The 14922-nt window shown below is 46.9% G+C and overlaps 2 protein-coding genes across 2 annotated transcripts; one reads left to right on the forward strand and one right to left on the reverse strand.

The window, feature by feature from the left end:
• Positions 1-2238: 2238 nt before the first annotated feature.
• On the reverse strand, positions 2239-3355 carry TMEM74B (transmembrane protein 74B). The gene has a single exon (XM_018556438.1). The coding sequence runs from the start codon at positions 3300-3302 to the stop codon at positions 2625-2627; it is 678 nt and encodes a 225-aa protein (XP_018411940.1). The 5' UTR covers positions 3303-3355; the 3' UTR covers positions 2239-2624.
• A 4080-nt stretch (positions 3356-7435) lies between these two features.
• On the forward strand, positions 7436-9340 carry CUNH20orf202 (chromosome unknown C20orf202 homolog). Its single transcript, XM_018556420.1, has 2 exons — positions 7436-7910; positions 9075-9340. The coding sequence occupies exons 1-2, from the start codon at positions 7797-7799 to the stop codon at positions 9303-9305; spliced, it is 345 nt and encodes a 114-aa protein (XP_018411922.1). The 5' UTR covers positions 7436-7796; the 3' UTR covers positions 9306-9340.
• Positions 9341-14922: the final 5582 nt, after the last annotated feature.

The following is a 14922-nucleotide window of genomic DNA, read 5'->3' on the forward strand; positions in this document are numbered from 1 at the left end:
ACTTTCACCCGCCCCCCCCCCCCCCCCCCCCCCCGCTACATACTTGCATAGCTCTGCCCTGTTTACATCTTGCTGTCTGGCCTCTTCCTCTTGATGTCCACATTTACTTAGTAGAAACCTATAGACTTCTATGGGGCCATCTCCTGCGTAGACCTGTGCATTTGTGGACACCAGGAAGAAGAGGCTGGCAGGCAGAATGTAAACATTGCAGTGGTCTGCAGCTGCAAGAACTAAGTCAGTATGATATTATCACTATACCGCTGCACATAGCCCATAGGGAGTAGCAGTTCACATTATGGGATTCTCGCACAGTTATTTTGCTTTATGACAGATCTCTATTACAAAGAGGGCTTATTGACTGCTGTGGTAATTTCAGAGACAGTGGCCCAGTAGGAGAAGTAGCCTAAGCACTAGGGGCCATTTAACACTAGCGATCCTTTTGCTGAGGAGGATTGGCCAATGATTGGATTGCTGAGGACTGCAGACAAAATACACTACATGGCAGGGGGAGAAACATATGGAAGTAGGTGAGTTTTGGTCCTGTCCTTCGCATCTGGATTACCATAGAAAGCTATACCCCCTCAGTTTGATGTGCATGTGATGCCCGCCATGTATGTATTGATCCAGTCGGTCAAAGATTTTATTGTTTTGTAATTATGATTGAGTCTAGAAAGATATTTTTTTTTCATTGCAAGTTATTGGATTGATGCAAATTAATTTGCTTTTTGTGATGCATCCAGCAATCATTTAAGCAACCCAGTCCATTAAAAGGATCATACTGAATAGTCTTTTTGCATGGAAAATCAATGCATGTGTGGCCGGCACTAGATGCAGGAATCATAGGCATCGTCTGGAGGCCATAGGCTTCCAAGCTGATCTCCGGGCAGTACAAATGTTACATAGAAAGAAAGCTCCTTTGTGAGCATGTCTCTAAAAGGTTTTGTTCTCAATACTTTGGGTTTCTACCGTTAAAGGACAATCTGCAGGGCACCTGCATGTCTTCCTGCTTTCATACGCATGCCCTGAAAGGCAACAATTTTGCTACAAGAGTCTGTGGTTGCAGCTCTTGGAAAGCAGTGGTTGTGCTTTGGGCAGTGCAGGGAGCAAAGAACTCCCCTGTCACCAATGAGGCATCTGTGTGAGTTGGAGTAGAACATACTGCAAGTTCACTCCACAGATGCCTCGCACTGTGCTGTAAGTTCCCTGAACTCCTAGGCAAATGGAGAGGAGAGCAGGGCATAGCTGGGTGGGGAGAACCTGAGTAAAACTCTACTAGTAGCAGATGGGAGCCTCCTGCTGCAGACAGTGCTGACTAAATGATGCCAGCGCTGTCTGCATAGAACTACGAGGACTAGTTCTAGAGTCGGTAGAGCCAGTCCCTGGAGCCGGTAGAAGCAGTCTGTATTTAATCAAGTGCAACCTTTGATGAAAGGGTGTTGGACACTGGGACATGCTTTTGGAAAATACATGGCAAGATGAAGCCCAAATGCAGTCTCCTCTTTATAGTGTCTGACTTGTGCTTGTAGGTGCGTCAAAACTACCTTTTTCTTTTAGTAGAAATGCTGCTATCTGTCCTCACATTGCAGTGTTCTGTGCTGCCATAGCGGAGCAACAGTCGCACCCCTTAGCAGTATCCACTCATAGATTTGTATTGCAGAGAAGGGAAGAGGGCATGTCTGACCAGACCCATGCTGGTGCCTATTACACTGCACAATTATATTTAGACACCCTGCCCAACTGCTGTGATAGGGGGTTGTTAGTACAATGTCTATCAGACTGCATATTTATTTCTGTGACTTCTGCTGGGATTTTGCGATAAGGTGACCTTGCAGATACAGGAATATACAGTATACCATCTTTTGTGCCCAGAGTTCAGCTTTAAAATAATTAATTGGTTGCAGTTACCAGCAGCTTTTATTAAAGGGATTCTCTTACAGCCAAGGGAGTTTGCTTGGCTGCCACTGGCAGGGCTGTGTTCAGAGCAGAGCACAGCAGCATAATAGATGTTGATGTGCTTATCTTTGAATTAGCATCTCTTCTGGGAGTCCAAAAGCAACATTCTCCAACACAAGTTATGGTTCTGTCGGGTATCAGCTGTTGAGTTGTGGGAGACATTTTATTAATGCCCCACAATGACTTCCACCGTGCCAGCTAGGCCTCAAGTGCCAGAGACCTGGCAGGCCGACAAAGCCATTGGATGTATTTTAAGCTGGGGTTGTAAATTTAATCTGTGCTAAAGTAGCAATTATTAAAAAAAGAAAAAAAAAATCCTAGTCAACATTCTTTTAATCGGAACATTCACATTCTACAGCACAGGTTGGCTACCTGTTTTTTCCCCAGGCGGTGTGGCACTGTAAATCCCGGCGTACACTGAGATCCTGTGGCTGGAAATTAAGTTGCCACACCAGCAGTCGTAGACTTTATTGCCGTCAACCTGTCTTACAGTGTAGCTAGGAATGATTCTCTCTTCCCCCCCTCCCCCAGCGTCGCTGAGATCGAAACAGCAGGAACCTCTCAGGATGGAATAATCTGGCCTCATTAAACATTAATGCCTCTATAGCAGAATATTTGCTCATCGGAATCATTAACCCCCTGTCGGCAAATTTGAAATGCCCTTGGTGCTCTTAAGGCTCGTTCCCGAGGTGGGTAACGTTGTTAGTCATCTCCATCACTTCATGTTCTACTAGCACCTGACCACCTTCTGTGGTCATCTGTCTCATTCTCAGGTTGAGTGAGCCATATTTTGTCCTGGGCCCTCTGGCCACGCTGAATTTCCTCCGGCGATAGAGCTCCCCTTTACAAATGGAGATCATGAGTAGGATGGAAAGGAGGGTGCCCCCCAACGTGAGCAGGCCCAGACCTGCGATGATGCACTTGTCGAGGTTGGCGCCCAGACGTGCATAGTAGAGTTCTAGTCGTTCCATCTCGCGGGCAGACACAGAATCAGGGCTCACCCGCACCTCCCGCGGTATGGTATAGGCTATGGCCACCAGAATGATGCCACTAACCAGCAGCACTAAGGAACAGATGAAACCGTAATCCACAGAGTGGCTTGCCGGCTCAGGTTCTCGACTGTCTTCGGAGTGAGGAGATACGTTCTCCTTCCCCCATCCCCTCACCTCCGATGCAGGACTCGACTGCAAGGCATCACGTGACTCTTGGCTGAAACTGGTCTCCCCGAGCTCCTCATAGGATGGGTTCTCAAAACCTCTGACAGTACCTGAGTGCTCCGGGCGAGCCTGGCCATCTGCACTGTGTCTTCTGCTGATGTCGCTTAGCTCCAAAGAGTGAGGAGAAGCCATTGACCGAAGGTGGTCCTGCTCATCCTGGGCTCACAAGATTGCATCAGACGACAGCTGAGAGAGGAAAAGTAGAAAATACTTTGTGAGTGACCATGTTCTGCTACAAATGGTAAGTGCCCATAAATGTCACCACCGGCCTCGCCTCTGTGTACTTTGCAATACAGTAAACAATGTAATATATTGATTATGACATGGACTGGTATGATTCATAGAGCACCAGTGTCTTGTAAGTGGAAACTTTTTTTTTAGTATTGTATAGAAGGGTGAAGAGTTAGAAACTCTGTTTTTATTGCTCTCTGTGGATCCACTGTGAAGATTGTCACCTCCTGTGTGATCACTGGTATGGAGAGCAATATTAACCTGATAAGTTCTAACCTAAGTATGTGGTCATCAGCACAAGTTGGTTGTCCAAAGCTGTTTTAATGATCCCATATATGTGACATTTCGGATTTGCTAAGAAAGCTTCATCAAGTACAATTTTTTGTTTTTTTTCTTGATGAAGAAGCTCGTTAGCAGCTCCAAAATGTGGCCTTCACGTGATCATCGGTCATTTCAGCACGACAACTCAGATGACCATATTGCTGTAAGGAAGTGCAACTGCAAACTTTACATTTGAAGATGTTTTAATCCTTCCCCACTCTATTCACACCTTTAAATTATTACCACACACACACACACACAATAGGATGCCTGGCAGGGACAGGGGGATCCTGCCTGTAATACACTATAGTGGCTGCAGCTACTACAGTATATTGCAGCGGCTTCTGGGTCCATAGTTTGGACTGTCATTGCAGATAAACGCAACATACATAAATAGGAGAAGCTTTAGAAAAAGGAACTTTATTTAAAGGAGCTTCTAGTTTAAAAGAACTATTATCTGAATCTACTGAATACACTTGTTGAATATATTGTTTGCCTGGAGATGGCCTTTAAAGTGCACAATAGAATTCCCCAGCCCTCTCCCTCACTTACAAGGGTGGGGGGTATATTTAGATCAAGCCTAGCCGCAAGTCAATCATCTGCCAAATGGCAGAATGTCATTGGGCAGTACAAGCTATAGCATTTAATAGTTTATTGTCTTGGTACTTGGGGGGGGGCAGGACTAAATGTCAGCCATGGCAAAGGTTGAGGCCTCATGTCTCTAGGATCCAAGGAGGCTCCTTTCTGCATCACTGACCACAGAGCACGCACGCACGTTAAAGTGTCAACTAATAGTATTAACTCCTGGTCTGCATACTTGTTCCAGGGCAGTAACTAATAAAACCATCAGATAAGAATGACCCCAGCCATCTAGCCTTTTTAAGAGGAGATGCATCAGTAATAACTACCACACTTCGTTCAGTAGAAGTTTGGGCAGTAAAAACTAACATTTGATAGTTGACTGGCCTAGTACTAGGAAGGGCAGGGCTAAATGTCAGCATTGAGACCCCAGGTACAGCCTGGCATTACTATCCAAGCAGGTTCCTTTCTAAGGTCGTTGACCCGAAAGTAAGTGTGCACATTACAGAGTCACCTAATAGTGATAACTCCTGGTCTGCACGCTTGTTCCAGAGCAGCAACTAATAAAACCATTGGATCAGCATGACCCGGGCATCTACCATTTTCAAAAGGAGTGGTATCAATGACAACTACCGTACTTCTTTCAGTACAGGTTGGGGCAGTAAAAGCTCTAGCATTTGATGGCTATTTGGCTTGGTATTTGGAGAGGCAGAGATAGCTCTCAGCAATCACAAACAATGAGACCCCATGGACAGCCTAGCCCTATGCTCCAAGATAGCTCCTTTTATGAGTTGCTGACCCCTGGGCAAGCATGCACGTTAAAGTGTCAACTAATAGTAATAGCTCCTGGTCTCCATACTTGTTCCAGGGCAGCAACTAATAAAACCATTGGGTAAGAATAATTCCAGGCAGCTAGCATTTTCAAGAGGAAAGGCGTCAATGGCAACAAACTACCATACTTTTAGTACAAATTTGGGCGGTCAAGGATCTAGCATTTGATACCAGGCCTAGTACAAGGAGGAGCAGGGCCAACTTGAAGGGGCAAGGCTAACTGTCAGCGTTTGTAAACATTGAGGCCCCGTGTACAGCTTGGCCCTAGGATCCAAGGGGACTCCTTTCTGCATCGCTGACCCCAGAGCAAGCATGCTCGTTAAAGAGTCAACTAATAGTGATAACTCCTGATCTGCATACTTGTTCCAGGGCAGCAACTAATAACACTATTGGATAATTTAAAAAAAAGACCCCGGGCAGCCAGTATTTTCAAGAGGAGAGGCCTCAATGGCAACTACCCTACTTCCTTAAGTACAGGTTTGGCTAGTAAAAGTTTTAGCATTTGATAGATGATTGACTTTGGTACATAGAGGGGCAAGGTTATATATCAGCATAGGTAAACATTTAGGGCCCATGTACAGCCTGGCCCTAGGATCCAAGGGGGCTCCCAAAGCAAGCATGTTTATTAAAGTTCAACTAATAGTGATAAATCCTGATCTGCATAATTGTTCCAGGGCAGTAACTCATAAAACCATTGGGTAAGAATAATTCCAGGCACCTAGCATTTCCAAGAGGTAAGGTGTTAATGGCAGCTACCATACTTTCTTCAGTACAGGTTTGGCCAGTAAAAGTTTTAGCATTTGATAGATTATTATTATAATACAGGATTTATATAGCGCCAATAGTTTGCGCAGCGCTTTACAATATAAGGAAGACATTACAGTCTCAATACAATTTAAGACAAGATGGTAAGGAGGGCCCTGCCCCTGAGGGCTTACAATCTGAAAATAGATGATTGGCTTGTTATTTGGAGGGGCAAGGTTAAATATCAGCATTGGTAAACATTGAGGCTCCATGTACAGCCTGGCCCTGGGATCCAAGGGGGCTCTCATAGCAATCATGCTAACAGTGATAAATCCTAATCTGCATACTTGTTCCAGGGCAGCAACTTATAATGCCTTTGGATAAGAGAGACCACAAGCAGCTAGCATTTCCAAGAGGCAAGGTGTCAATGGCAACTACCATACATCCTTCAATACAGGTTTGGGCAGTACAAACTCTAGCATTTGATAGATGATTGACTTGGTACAGGTTTTCAATGAAAGGCAGACATCTGAACGGAAAATTTAATGATCACGGATGCAGTCACAGTGTAACTAACCAGGGCAGTTTCATTGTTCATCAGCTCCAAGCAGTGAAAGAATTAATGCTGATTGCCTATGGATCTTTACCATTACCAATATGTCATGTATGTTATATCTAAATCCTCAGCAATCATCTTTCATTAATGTAAATGCACTAAGCTGCAGAATGCCGGCCGCTGATTGGCTGCTGTCATTAAGCCTTCATTAGTCTCCCCATTAAACTGGCAGGAGCCTCGCAGAGCAGGGACGTCAGGACTCAGCCGGAGCTGTCCATTCAGCACCACCAGGGCTATCCAGCACTACCTACTGACAGTACAACAATGACATCCTCAGCCACACACACCACTACACAAAGCATGGACACTGCAAGCGCACACACACACACACACACAATCACACAAGCAGCAAGGCAAGAAAACAATGTCCATCATCATGGATTTTAAGTAGCAGGATGAGGCACACATGCAAATTGTGCAGCAGCTCCGAGCAACCTGTCACCTTACATGACATATTGCAAGCTGAAGTCAGAGCCGCTGCTGCTGCACAACAATCCACACTCATTGCAAATGATGGTGATGACGATGAAGCATTGCTGTAGTAATACATACAAACAATCACTACACATAATACACCAGAAAGCATAGATGACATCAGCCAGTCCCTGTGGCACCTCTCCACCCTGCTGGGTGCTCCAACCTGACAACACACAGCAATCAATGCAGCCAAGCTGATGAAATGGGTAGGGGGGGGACTACAGGTCTCAGCGTGTCCGTTGCATTATGTACCCCCCCCTAAACAATTGAAAGGCCAGCTGCTACATTCAACATCGTGCAACACATTGCCAACCCAAGCTTGTGTGCATGACTCACCCAGACACCCACACAAAGGGGGACGTGCAAAGCAGCGACTGCATACAATTGGACACACAAACCCATCACCCTACCAGTCCTGTTGCAGTTACTGGAATGTGGCAGGCACAGAAGTTGCGTTCTTTTAGTAAATCTCCACCCTCAGTAATGGACAGACCGAGCTGGGCACCCACAAACGTGTGTTGCTGTCGCGCCCGCTTAACCAGACGGCTGGTGTAGGATGGCACAGGACTCCATCGAGGACCATGTGGGAGGAGACTGGTCTCGCAGCGCCACCTGCTGGCCGATGTGAGCAAAGCGTGTCACTGTGTCCTTAGTGGGAATCGCCATTTTTAAATCCCACCACAAGTGGACATTTAAAGGGGACAGTAGGCTTCGCAGGGGCTGCTTTCTCATCAGCCCAGGGGCAACAAGTGCACCAGCCAGCTTTCATGTCTCGGTTTGTTTCTGCATTGTCACCAGATGCCACCATATGCCCTTAAGGTGGGCCCATGCTTCAAGTGTCAGCTGGTGACATTCGGGAGGCTTGCAGCTGGCACAGTAGGACCCATCTTACTATGGAGATGCCCCTGGAACCCGCCCTGTCCTGGCTCAGGAGGGAGCTGGTAAGAACTGGTAAATTGATGGTGATGACACAATTGTCTTATCATGATGCAGTCACATATCAAGGTTACACACCCATCCTCTTCTTGCACACAACAGCTAGCACTGGGGAGGGAGGGGAACAGACAAACCAACAGGAGGGAGAGGAGATCCACGTCTGACACAGGCAAGAAAAGGGGGTGTGACAGACCTCACCTATGAGGAGGGGGTGACCAAAGTGGTCATGGGAATGATAAATACAAAAGAGGGACAATGCTAGAGTATTTTGTAAACCTTAAAGGGAAATGCCACCTTTTTAAAAATAAATAGCTGCACGCTTCATCATAATAGAAAAAAATGTGCATTTATTATTTTTTGTTTGCATAGGAGCCACTAAAGCATTGCTACCCGATCAGTGGATTGTGGGTGCAATGCTCTGGCTGTTGAAGACTCTTCCTGCCATAGGTGTAACGTGAAACATGGTCAGAAAGGTAACTTTGCCTTTAAGGCCAACTCCACCCCAAAACTGACACTGGTGTCACCTACTGGATTTTTTAAAATCTATTGGTCACCCCAGCATAGATAATGTTTCATAATAGTGTGGGTGCCTGACACCACTCCATCATCATGGATATAATTAACCTGAAAGCATTTAGTTTTGTAGGGGCAATAGGACTGGACAGGGATGGCAGTCGGATAGAGTAGGGAAGGGTTAGACCAGGGGTGGGCAAATTTGACCCTCTAGCTGTCGTGCAACTACCATCATGCATCTGTCTCATGGAGCCATGCCTGTGGCTGGGAAATATTTTACAATACCTCATGAAATTTGTCGTTGCACAACAGCTGGAGGGACAGAGTTTGCCCACCCCGGGGTTATTGGGTTTTTATTGCTGTCTATGTCCCCCCCAGGGAGATTCGCCCCTCTATTTATGCTGGGGAAATTTTGAGTTTCCATCAGTGAGGGAATATCCTCCAGAGGGCACACCTGTTCCTGTGACAACAGGTGTGGAGAATTCTGTTCACTTTGGAATTCCTTCTCATTTCCTCTTGCGTCTCCAGGACAGGAAGTGAAGTGAAATCTCTCCAGCTGGACACAGGCAGCACAAAAAAAACCACTTGATAGTGTTTTTTTAATCCCTCCCTGCTAAAATAGCAAAGACAACTTTTTTTTGTATTCTTTCCCATAGTCTGAGATGCGCCAGCAGGATCAGAGGTTGATGGCTCAACTGAACGACCTTCATTCCCGGATTCGGGAACACAGGCTGGAAGCTGCATTCTGGGCTAGCAGACACCCCATTCAGGAGTCACAGCCGGTGAGAGGGCGCTCCACATCGGAGGATATGGGCACCGCGGCTCATAAAGATGGCGACTCTCCAACTGCTTTACAAATTTCTCTTCGGAGGAATTCTGCACCCTAATACGTCGCTTACAGGCAGCTTGCCAACCTGACGTGAGCTGAGTCAAGACTGTATTTGAACTCAATACATCACCCAATGGGGACCTGATTGAGGACCTTTTGGAGGGTTTGAGGGAAACTCCATGGAATCCAACGCTAAAAATCTAAGGGCTGGTGTAGAAGAAAAGATAAAGCAAGACAACCTGCGACCCTCTTCTATGATATTTGGAAGTAAAATGATGATGTCTGTGGCAATATGGCACTATCAGGGCCTGCGTTGATGGAATCAGTCTAAGCCTTCAGAATTAATTGACAGGTGCATTTGACCTGCAGCTGACATACTTCTGACCTGCTTTAAGCACGTTTTGCATCCCCATGGACTTGCAGAAGAATGCAAAATCAACTTGAAGCGAGCAAAAGCCCGCCGATCCAGGCCCTTAAGTATTATTTGTGTGTAAATCCAATGAAATTACCTAGATTGGGGTAGGCAACCTTTGCACTCCCGCTGTGGTGAAACTACAGAGCCTCTAGGAGTCATGTCTGTGGCTATTCAAAATCTTCCCAGCGCAAATGAATCACATCAAGCCCTCCTCTTTAATTGATTCCACCTGATCACACTGGGGCAGCTCCACAAGGCAGGGAACCTTAAGGCTGGGCACCCACCTTACAACCATCGCAAGACTTTTGTCTTGCAATGGTTGTAAGGTACTTAAAAAAAAGGTACGATCTGCCTATCTTGCATAGGCAGATCTTACTTGCGATGATCGTAAGCCACGCCCCCTGAGGGGCGGGCTTCCAATGACCGCAATGCCGAACGGGCAGTGTGCGCTTGCGCACACCGGCCTGTCCGGCTTTTATCTTACGAACATGCCACAAACCCGCCGAACATCGTACGATGCTCGGCGGGTTTGCAAACATGTTCGTAAGTTTAAAGTCGTGCGACCTTACAGTAGTAGAGGTCGCACGGCTTCCACACACCTTAGGATAATAGTACGATCGCGGGATTTCCCGCGATTATCGTACGATTATCGTAAGGTGTGTGGGGACCTTAACATCTATAGAATGACAAAAAAGGAAAACCCTTGCCACTCGCTGCTGAAAGACAACTTTGGTCGTGAGCTGACTTGGCTGTGCTGTGGCTTCTGATGGGCCTTCTGTGAGGGGAACCATTGAATACGCTTGTGTCACTTTTCTCTTGTGAGTACATTACCATTTTTTAAAAGCAAATTATTAAACGATCCTTCACATGTCATGTCTGTGGCTGGTAGAGTCTTTCAATGCATCTTGGGACTTGTAGTTCAGCTGGAGTACCAAGGTTGCCTGACCTAGATACCTGACCACTTCACCGAAGGCATTATAGCAATAATGGTTGTTAGGATTGCTGACAATGGATCAACCAGCTATGAAAAGACGTGATGGTACATTTTCATTCCAAACATATCCTTGCTCTTCAATGCCTTTATTGTATTGAATAAAACAGTGTTATCTTATTGCTTATCCTTTACTCTGGAGTTGTGTCTTTTTAATATACTGTATAGGTGTCAAAGTGTGAAATTCAGCTTGTGTCAGCTGATGCAAGGCACTTGATGAACTCAAAGCTTGATGAAGACCTTTCTAGAACGTTGCTCCGTGTTGGATGCTGCAGCTCAGTTTCCTTGAACCAGCCTGGGTTCTCTAGGTATGCCGTATTTTTATTACCTTCCTGCAACTTACTAATCACATGACATGAATGACACTAATCACACGTATGTACTTGAGCATCTAGAAGCGAAACAATCAGAATTTTGACCAGAAGAGGGACAGCACCTGAGTGGCAGATTGCAGGAAATCTGGTGAGGGCAAAATATGTCAGATTTTATGAGCAATGAGGACAAGAACAACGTCAGCTAATGGGGCTTAAAGGAGAACTATGAGGTAAGTGATTTACGCTCATCCTCATAGTTAGAGCCGACGTGTGACAAAGAAGCTGTCACATGTCGGCTCTATAGATCGGGAAGTGAGCGAACACATAACTTCGCTCGCTCACTTCCCAATCCTCTCCCTGCAGAGAGCGGTAACTATCAGTCACGGCTCCCTGCAGGGATTCCCCCCTCCCCGCTCTGATCCTCCAACGCTGACTGGAGGAAGAGACAGGGAGGGGGTCGGGCAGAGCTGACTCTGCCTCTACATAGGCAGAGCCCGATGTCAATCAACCAGCTGGATGTATCTCGACAGTATTGTAGGGATCCATCCCGGCTGCGGCGCTCTCAGTATATAGTTGGCAATAACCCGCTATATACTGAGCTTTGGGTCACCGGAGGTTAGTATATGTCCTCCCGTGACCCTAAAGAGAACTAAGGGATAAAAAGGTTACCCCCATAGTTCTCTTTTAGGGCCCATTCACACCACATCCAGACCAGATTGTTTCCGGACCCACAATGCATCCTAATGTATCCCTATGCTATTTCTGGCCTCTGTTCACACCAGCGCAGTCCGTTCCAGACCAGCAAAATTTCGTCTGGTCTGGAATGCACTGGAACTGCGGCAGGTTCACACCATTTGTCGGACCAGATCTGGTACGGAAAATGGTGTGAACCTGCCCTTAAACTTACAGGGTAGGGTTAGTTATACTTCGGCCATCATGCCTCCGGGAGTCAAGCCTGTGGCTGGCAGTGCCTTATTGGACTTGTAATTCCACGACTGCTGGAGTGCCAAGGTTGCCTACCCCTGGGCTAGGTTCACACTTGAGAAATGTTTGGCTACCCCTGTTATAGGGTAATCCAGGGGTGGGCAAGTCTGGTCCTCAAGCTGTTGTGGAACTACAAGTCCCATGAGGCATTGCAAGACTGACCATTACAGGCATGACTCCCGGAGGCAGCAGCATGTTGGGATTTGTAGTTAAGGAGGACCAAAGTTGCCCACCCCTGGGGTAATCATTCCTATGGGATTAGAGGAGACCAAGCTTACCTGCGAGCATGCTGCCTTGGTTGTGCCAGGAAACTAATGTGGTTTTTATTTTGCCTGTGTTCCTGTTGGGAGAGATTTCGCATGACTTCCGGTTTCCACAACAATAACAACTTGATAGTGAATGACTCCAACCCTTCCTTAATGTTCACCAAAACAAAATGCTTCTACTGGATCTGGCCTTTTAAATCCCAATCAGCAGTGCAAACTCCCATCAGACACTTCCTTTAAAGTGCACTGACAAAAGTAATCTCTTGACATGGGTGCAACGAACCTTTCCATGCCTCCAAAATACTCGCTGAACATGAATGTCTTCAGATTAGTTACAAGTTACTGTTTTTCATTTAAAAAAAAATGCCAATGTGTACTCAGTTTAAAGGTCTCGAGAGCTTGCCAAAGCTGAAGGAGGAAGCTCAATGGGGAGCCGTGTTTTCCAAGACACAGCTGACTTCCTCGCTATCTCACACCAGAATACTGACAGCTGACACTGGGAAGTCTCCATTACCCCCAAAGTTGCAGCTTTTATGGAACAAGCTGCACACCAGTACGTCAACGTCCGCAGTCTGCAGGTAGGGCCTCACTCTTCCCTGTGTGGTGGTGGCGTCTGTTAATGAAGTGACGTCTTTGTTTACATTGGCTGTTCATGGCTTCCATGATATACCTGGAAATGTATAAAAGTGAACAAAGTGAAAGGAATCTATTTTGATCTACAACTTCCTCTTTATAAAAAGTATATACATCGTATCGGATGAACTCGCATCCAATGGGAACTGGAGGGGGTGCTTAGTGATATTTTAAAGGGCTTGCGTGAACTATGTAAAGAGGACCTGTCATGAAGGAAACAAGGAGGCGGCCTCTAGGATGCTAGCTTCATGGCTGTCATGCTGACTCTTGGTTCAGGGTTATGAGCAGTGAAGAATAGTGATGGGCTCGGGCGTGTTCGTAGCTCCAGGTGCCGAACCCGCTAGGAAGCTGACAGTACCGCAGGGCCAATCACAGGTACTGAGGCATTATCCCGGTCCGCAGCTGCAGAGATCGGGAAATGTTTCCGTGCCTGTGATTGGCGCTGCCAGCTTCCTGGCGGGCTCGGCACGTGGAGCTGCGAACACGACCGAGCCCAACACTAGTGATGAAGCCGGGTTTGATGTAAACCCTGTTTGCCCAACTCTGACCGCCACCCCGGCCCCCACCTGACCCAATCCGCTGTAGCAGGGGCATTCCCCGCCCCTTTGTGGCATATAGCTGCGGGTAGCCAAATGCGTCTCTTCTCAACTGATTGGGTCGGGAGGGGGTGGCAGTCAGACTTTTGAGTGGGCTTAGGTGAACTCAGGCGAACTGGATTTGTACCAAGCCCAGACTCTTCTCTCATTATGAGCCTCTTAGTCCCTGTTTACACCTTTTGCATCCTGTGCGTTTGCATGCATTTTTCCCCGCCCCCGCATTGCTCACTGATTTCATTGTGAACCACACACGCAATAAACATGGGAACTTAGCTCATGTAGCAGATATTGCTGCAGATAGACCGTGTTTTTTCCAGCACGCATTTCCGCGGGGAAAGCAACACGCATTATCCCAGTTGTGTTTTGGGTGATGCGAAGATGTAAACGGGGACTTGGTCAGATCCAATTATTTTTCTGCCTTTGTGCAGCTGCATTCTTTTTCCAGCTCAGTGATCAATGACAGCAAAGGTCAGCCTACCAGCCCTGCACTGCAAGGGTTAAATGCTTTTTTAGACCTAGAGCAGGGGGTAGCCCTATTCCAGCCCTCCAGCTTTGGTGAAACTAGAAGTCCCATCATTCATCTGTCTCCGGGAGTCATGCCTGTGGCTGTCAGTGTTGCAATGCCTCATGGGACTTTAGTGCTGTCGCAGCTGGACGGCCGGTGTTTGGCTACCTTTGGTCCAGAGCAGGGGTGAGCAACTCTTGTCCTCCAGCTGTGCTTTACCTACAAATCCCATCATGCATTTGCCTCTGGGAGTCATGCCTGTGGCTGTCAGAATCTTGCAATCCCTCATGGGACTTGTAGTTTCACAACAGCTGCAGGGGTCGCAGTTGCCCACCCCTGGTCTGAGATGTAGGCTAAAAGCTGTTTTACGTACCATATACCTGTTCCTCGGGCAGTCAGCATGCTTCTCTTCTGTGGACTGTCCCTCTGCGTCTTCACATACAATTCAGAGCTATAGAATTTGCATTGTACTTGATGATGTCAGCAGCCTGTAGACCTTCGGAGCAGAGGGGGAGATAAGGCTGCATCTGCCTCTGAGAGTCATGCCTGTGGCTGTTAGAGTCTTGCAATGCCTCATGGGACTTGTAGTTCCACAACAGCTGGAGTGCGGAGGTTACCCACCCCAATCTACACAGCTGAATCCCAGAAGGCTGTCTGCCAATTAGATATATTGATTGAGAAAAGTTACCTCTGCGCAGAGAATACTCGCCTCTCCTCCCGCTGATCTCTGCAATAAATTGTCTTAAAATATTTTTTTTTTTTGTAAGAATTTTAGCATCTGACACTTCTTGAAGTGTCAGATTTCCTATCCCACCTCTACGCTTTATGGTTCCTTCCACTGGCCCCTAGTGACATGTTGGTCGCAGATCAAACCATGGAGTGCAGCGGGGAACTTCTATAAGTCTCAGATTGTGAAGATTCTTCAGGCAGCATTTAATTTACTGCTGAGACCGGCAACAAGAGGGGGGGGG

Source organism: Nanorana parkeri, unplaced genomic scaffold (assembly GCF_000935625.1).
Source record: "Nanorana parkeri isolate BGI_ZX_2015 unplaced genomic scaffold, ASM93562v1 scaffold237, whole genome shotgun sequence".
In the NCBI taxonomy this organism is placed as follows: domain Eukaryota; kingdom Metazoa; phylum Chordata; class Amphibia; order Anura; family Dicroglossidae; genus Nanorana; species Nanorana parkeri.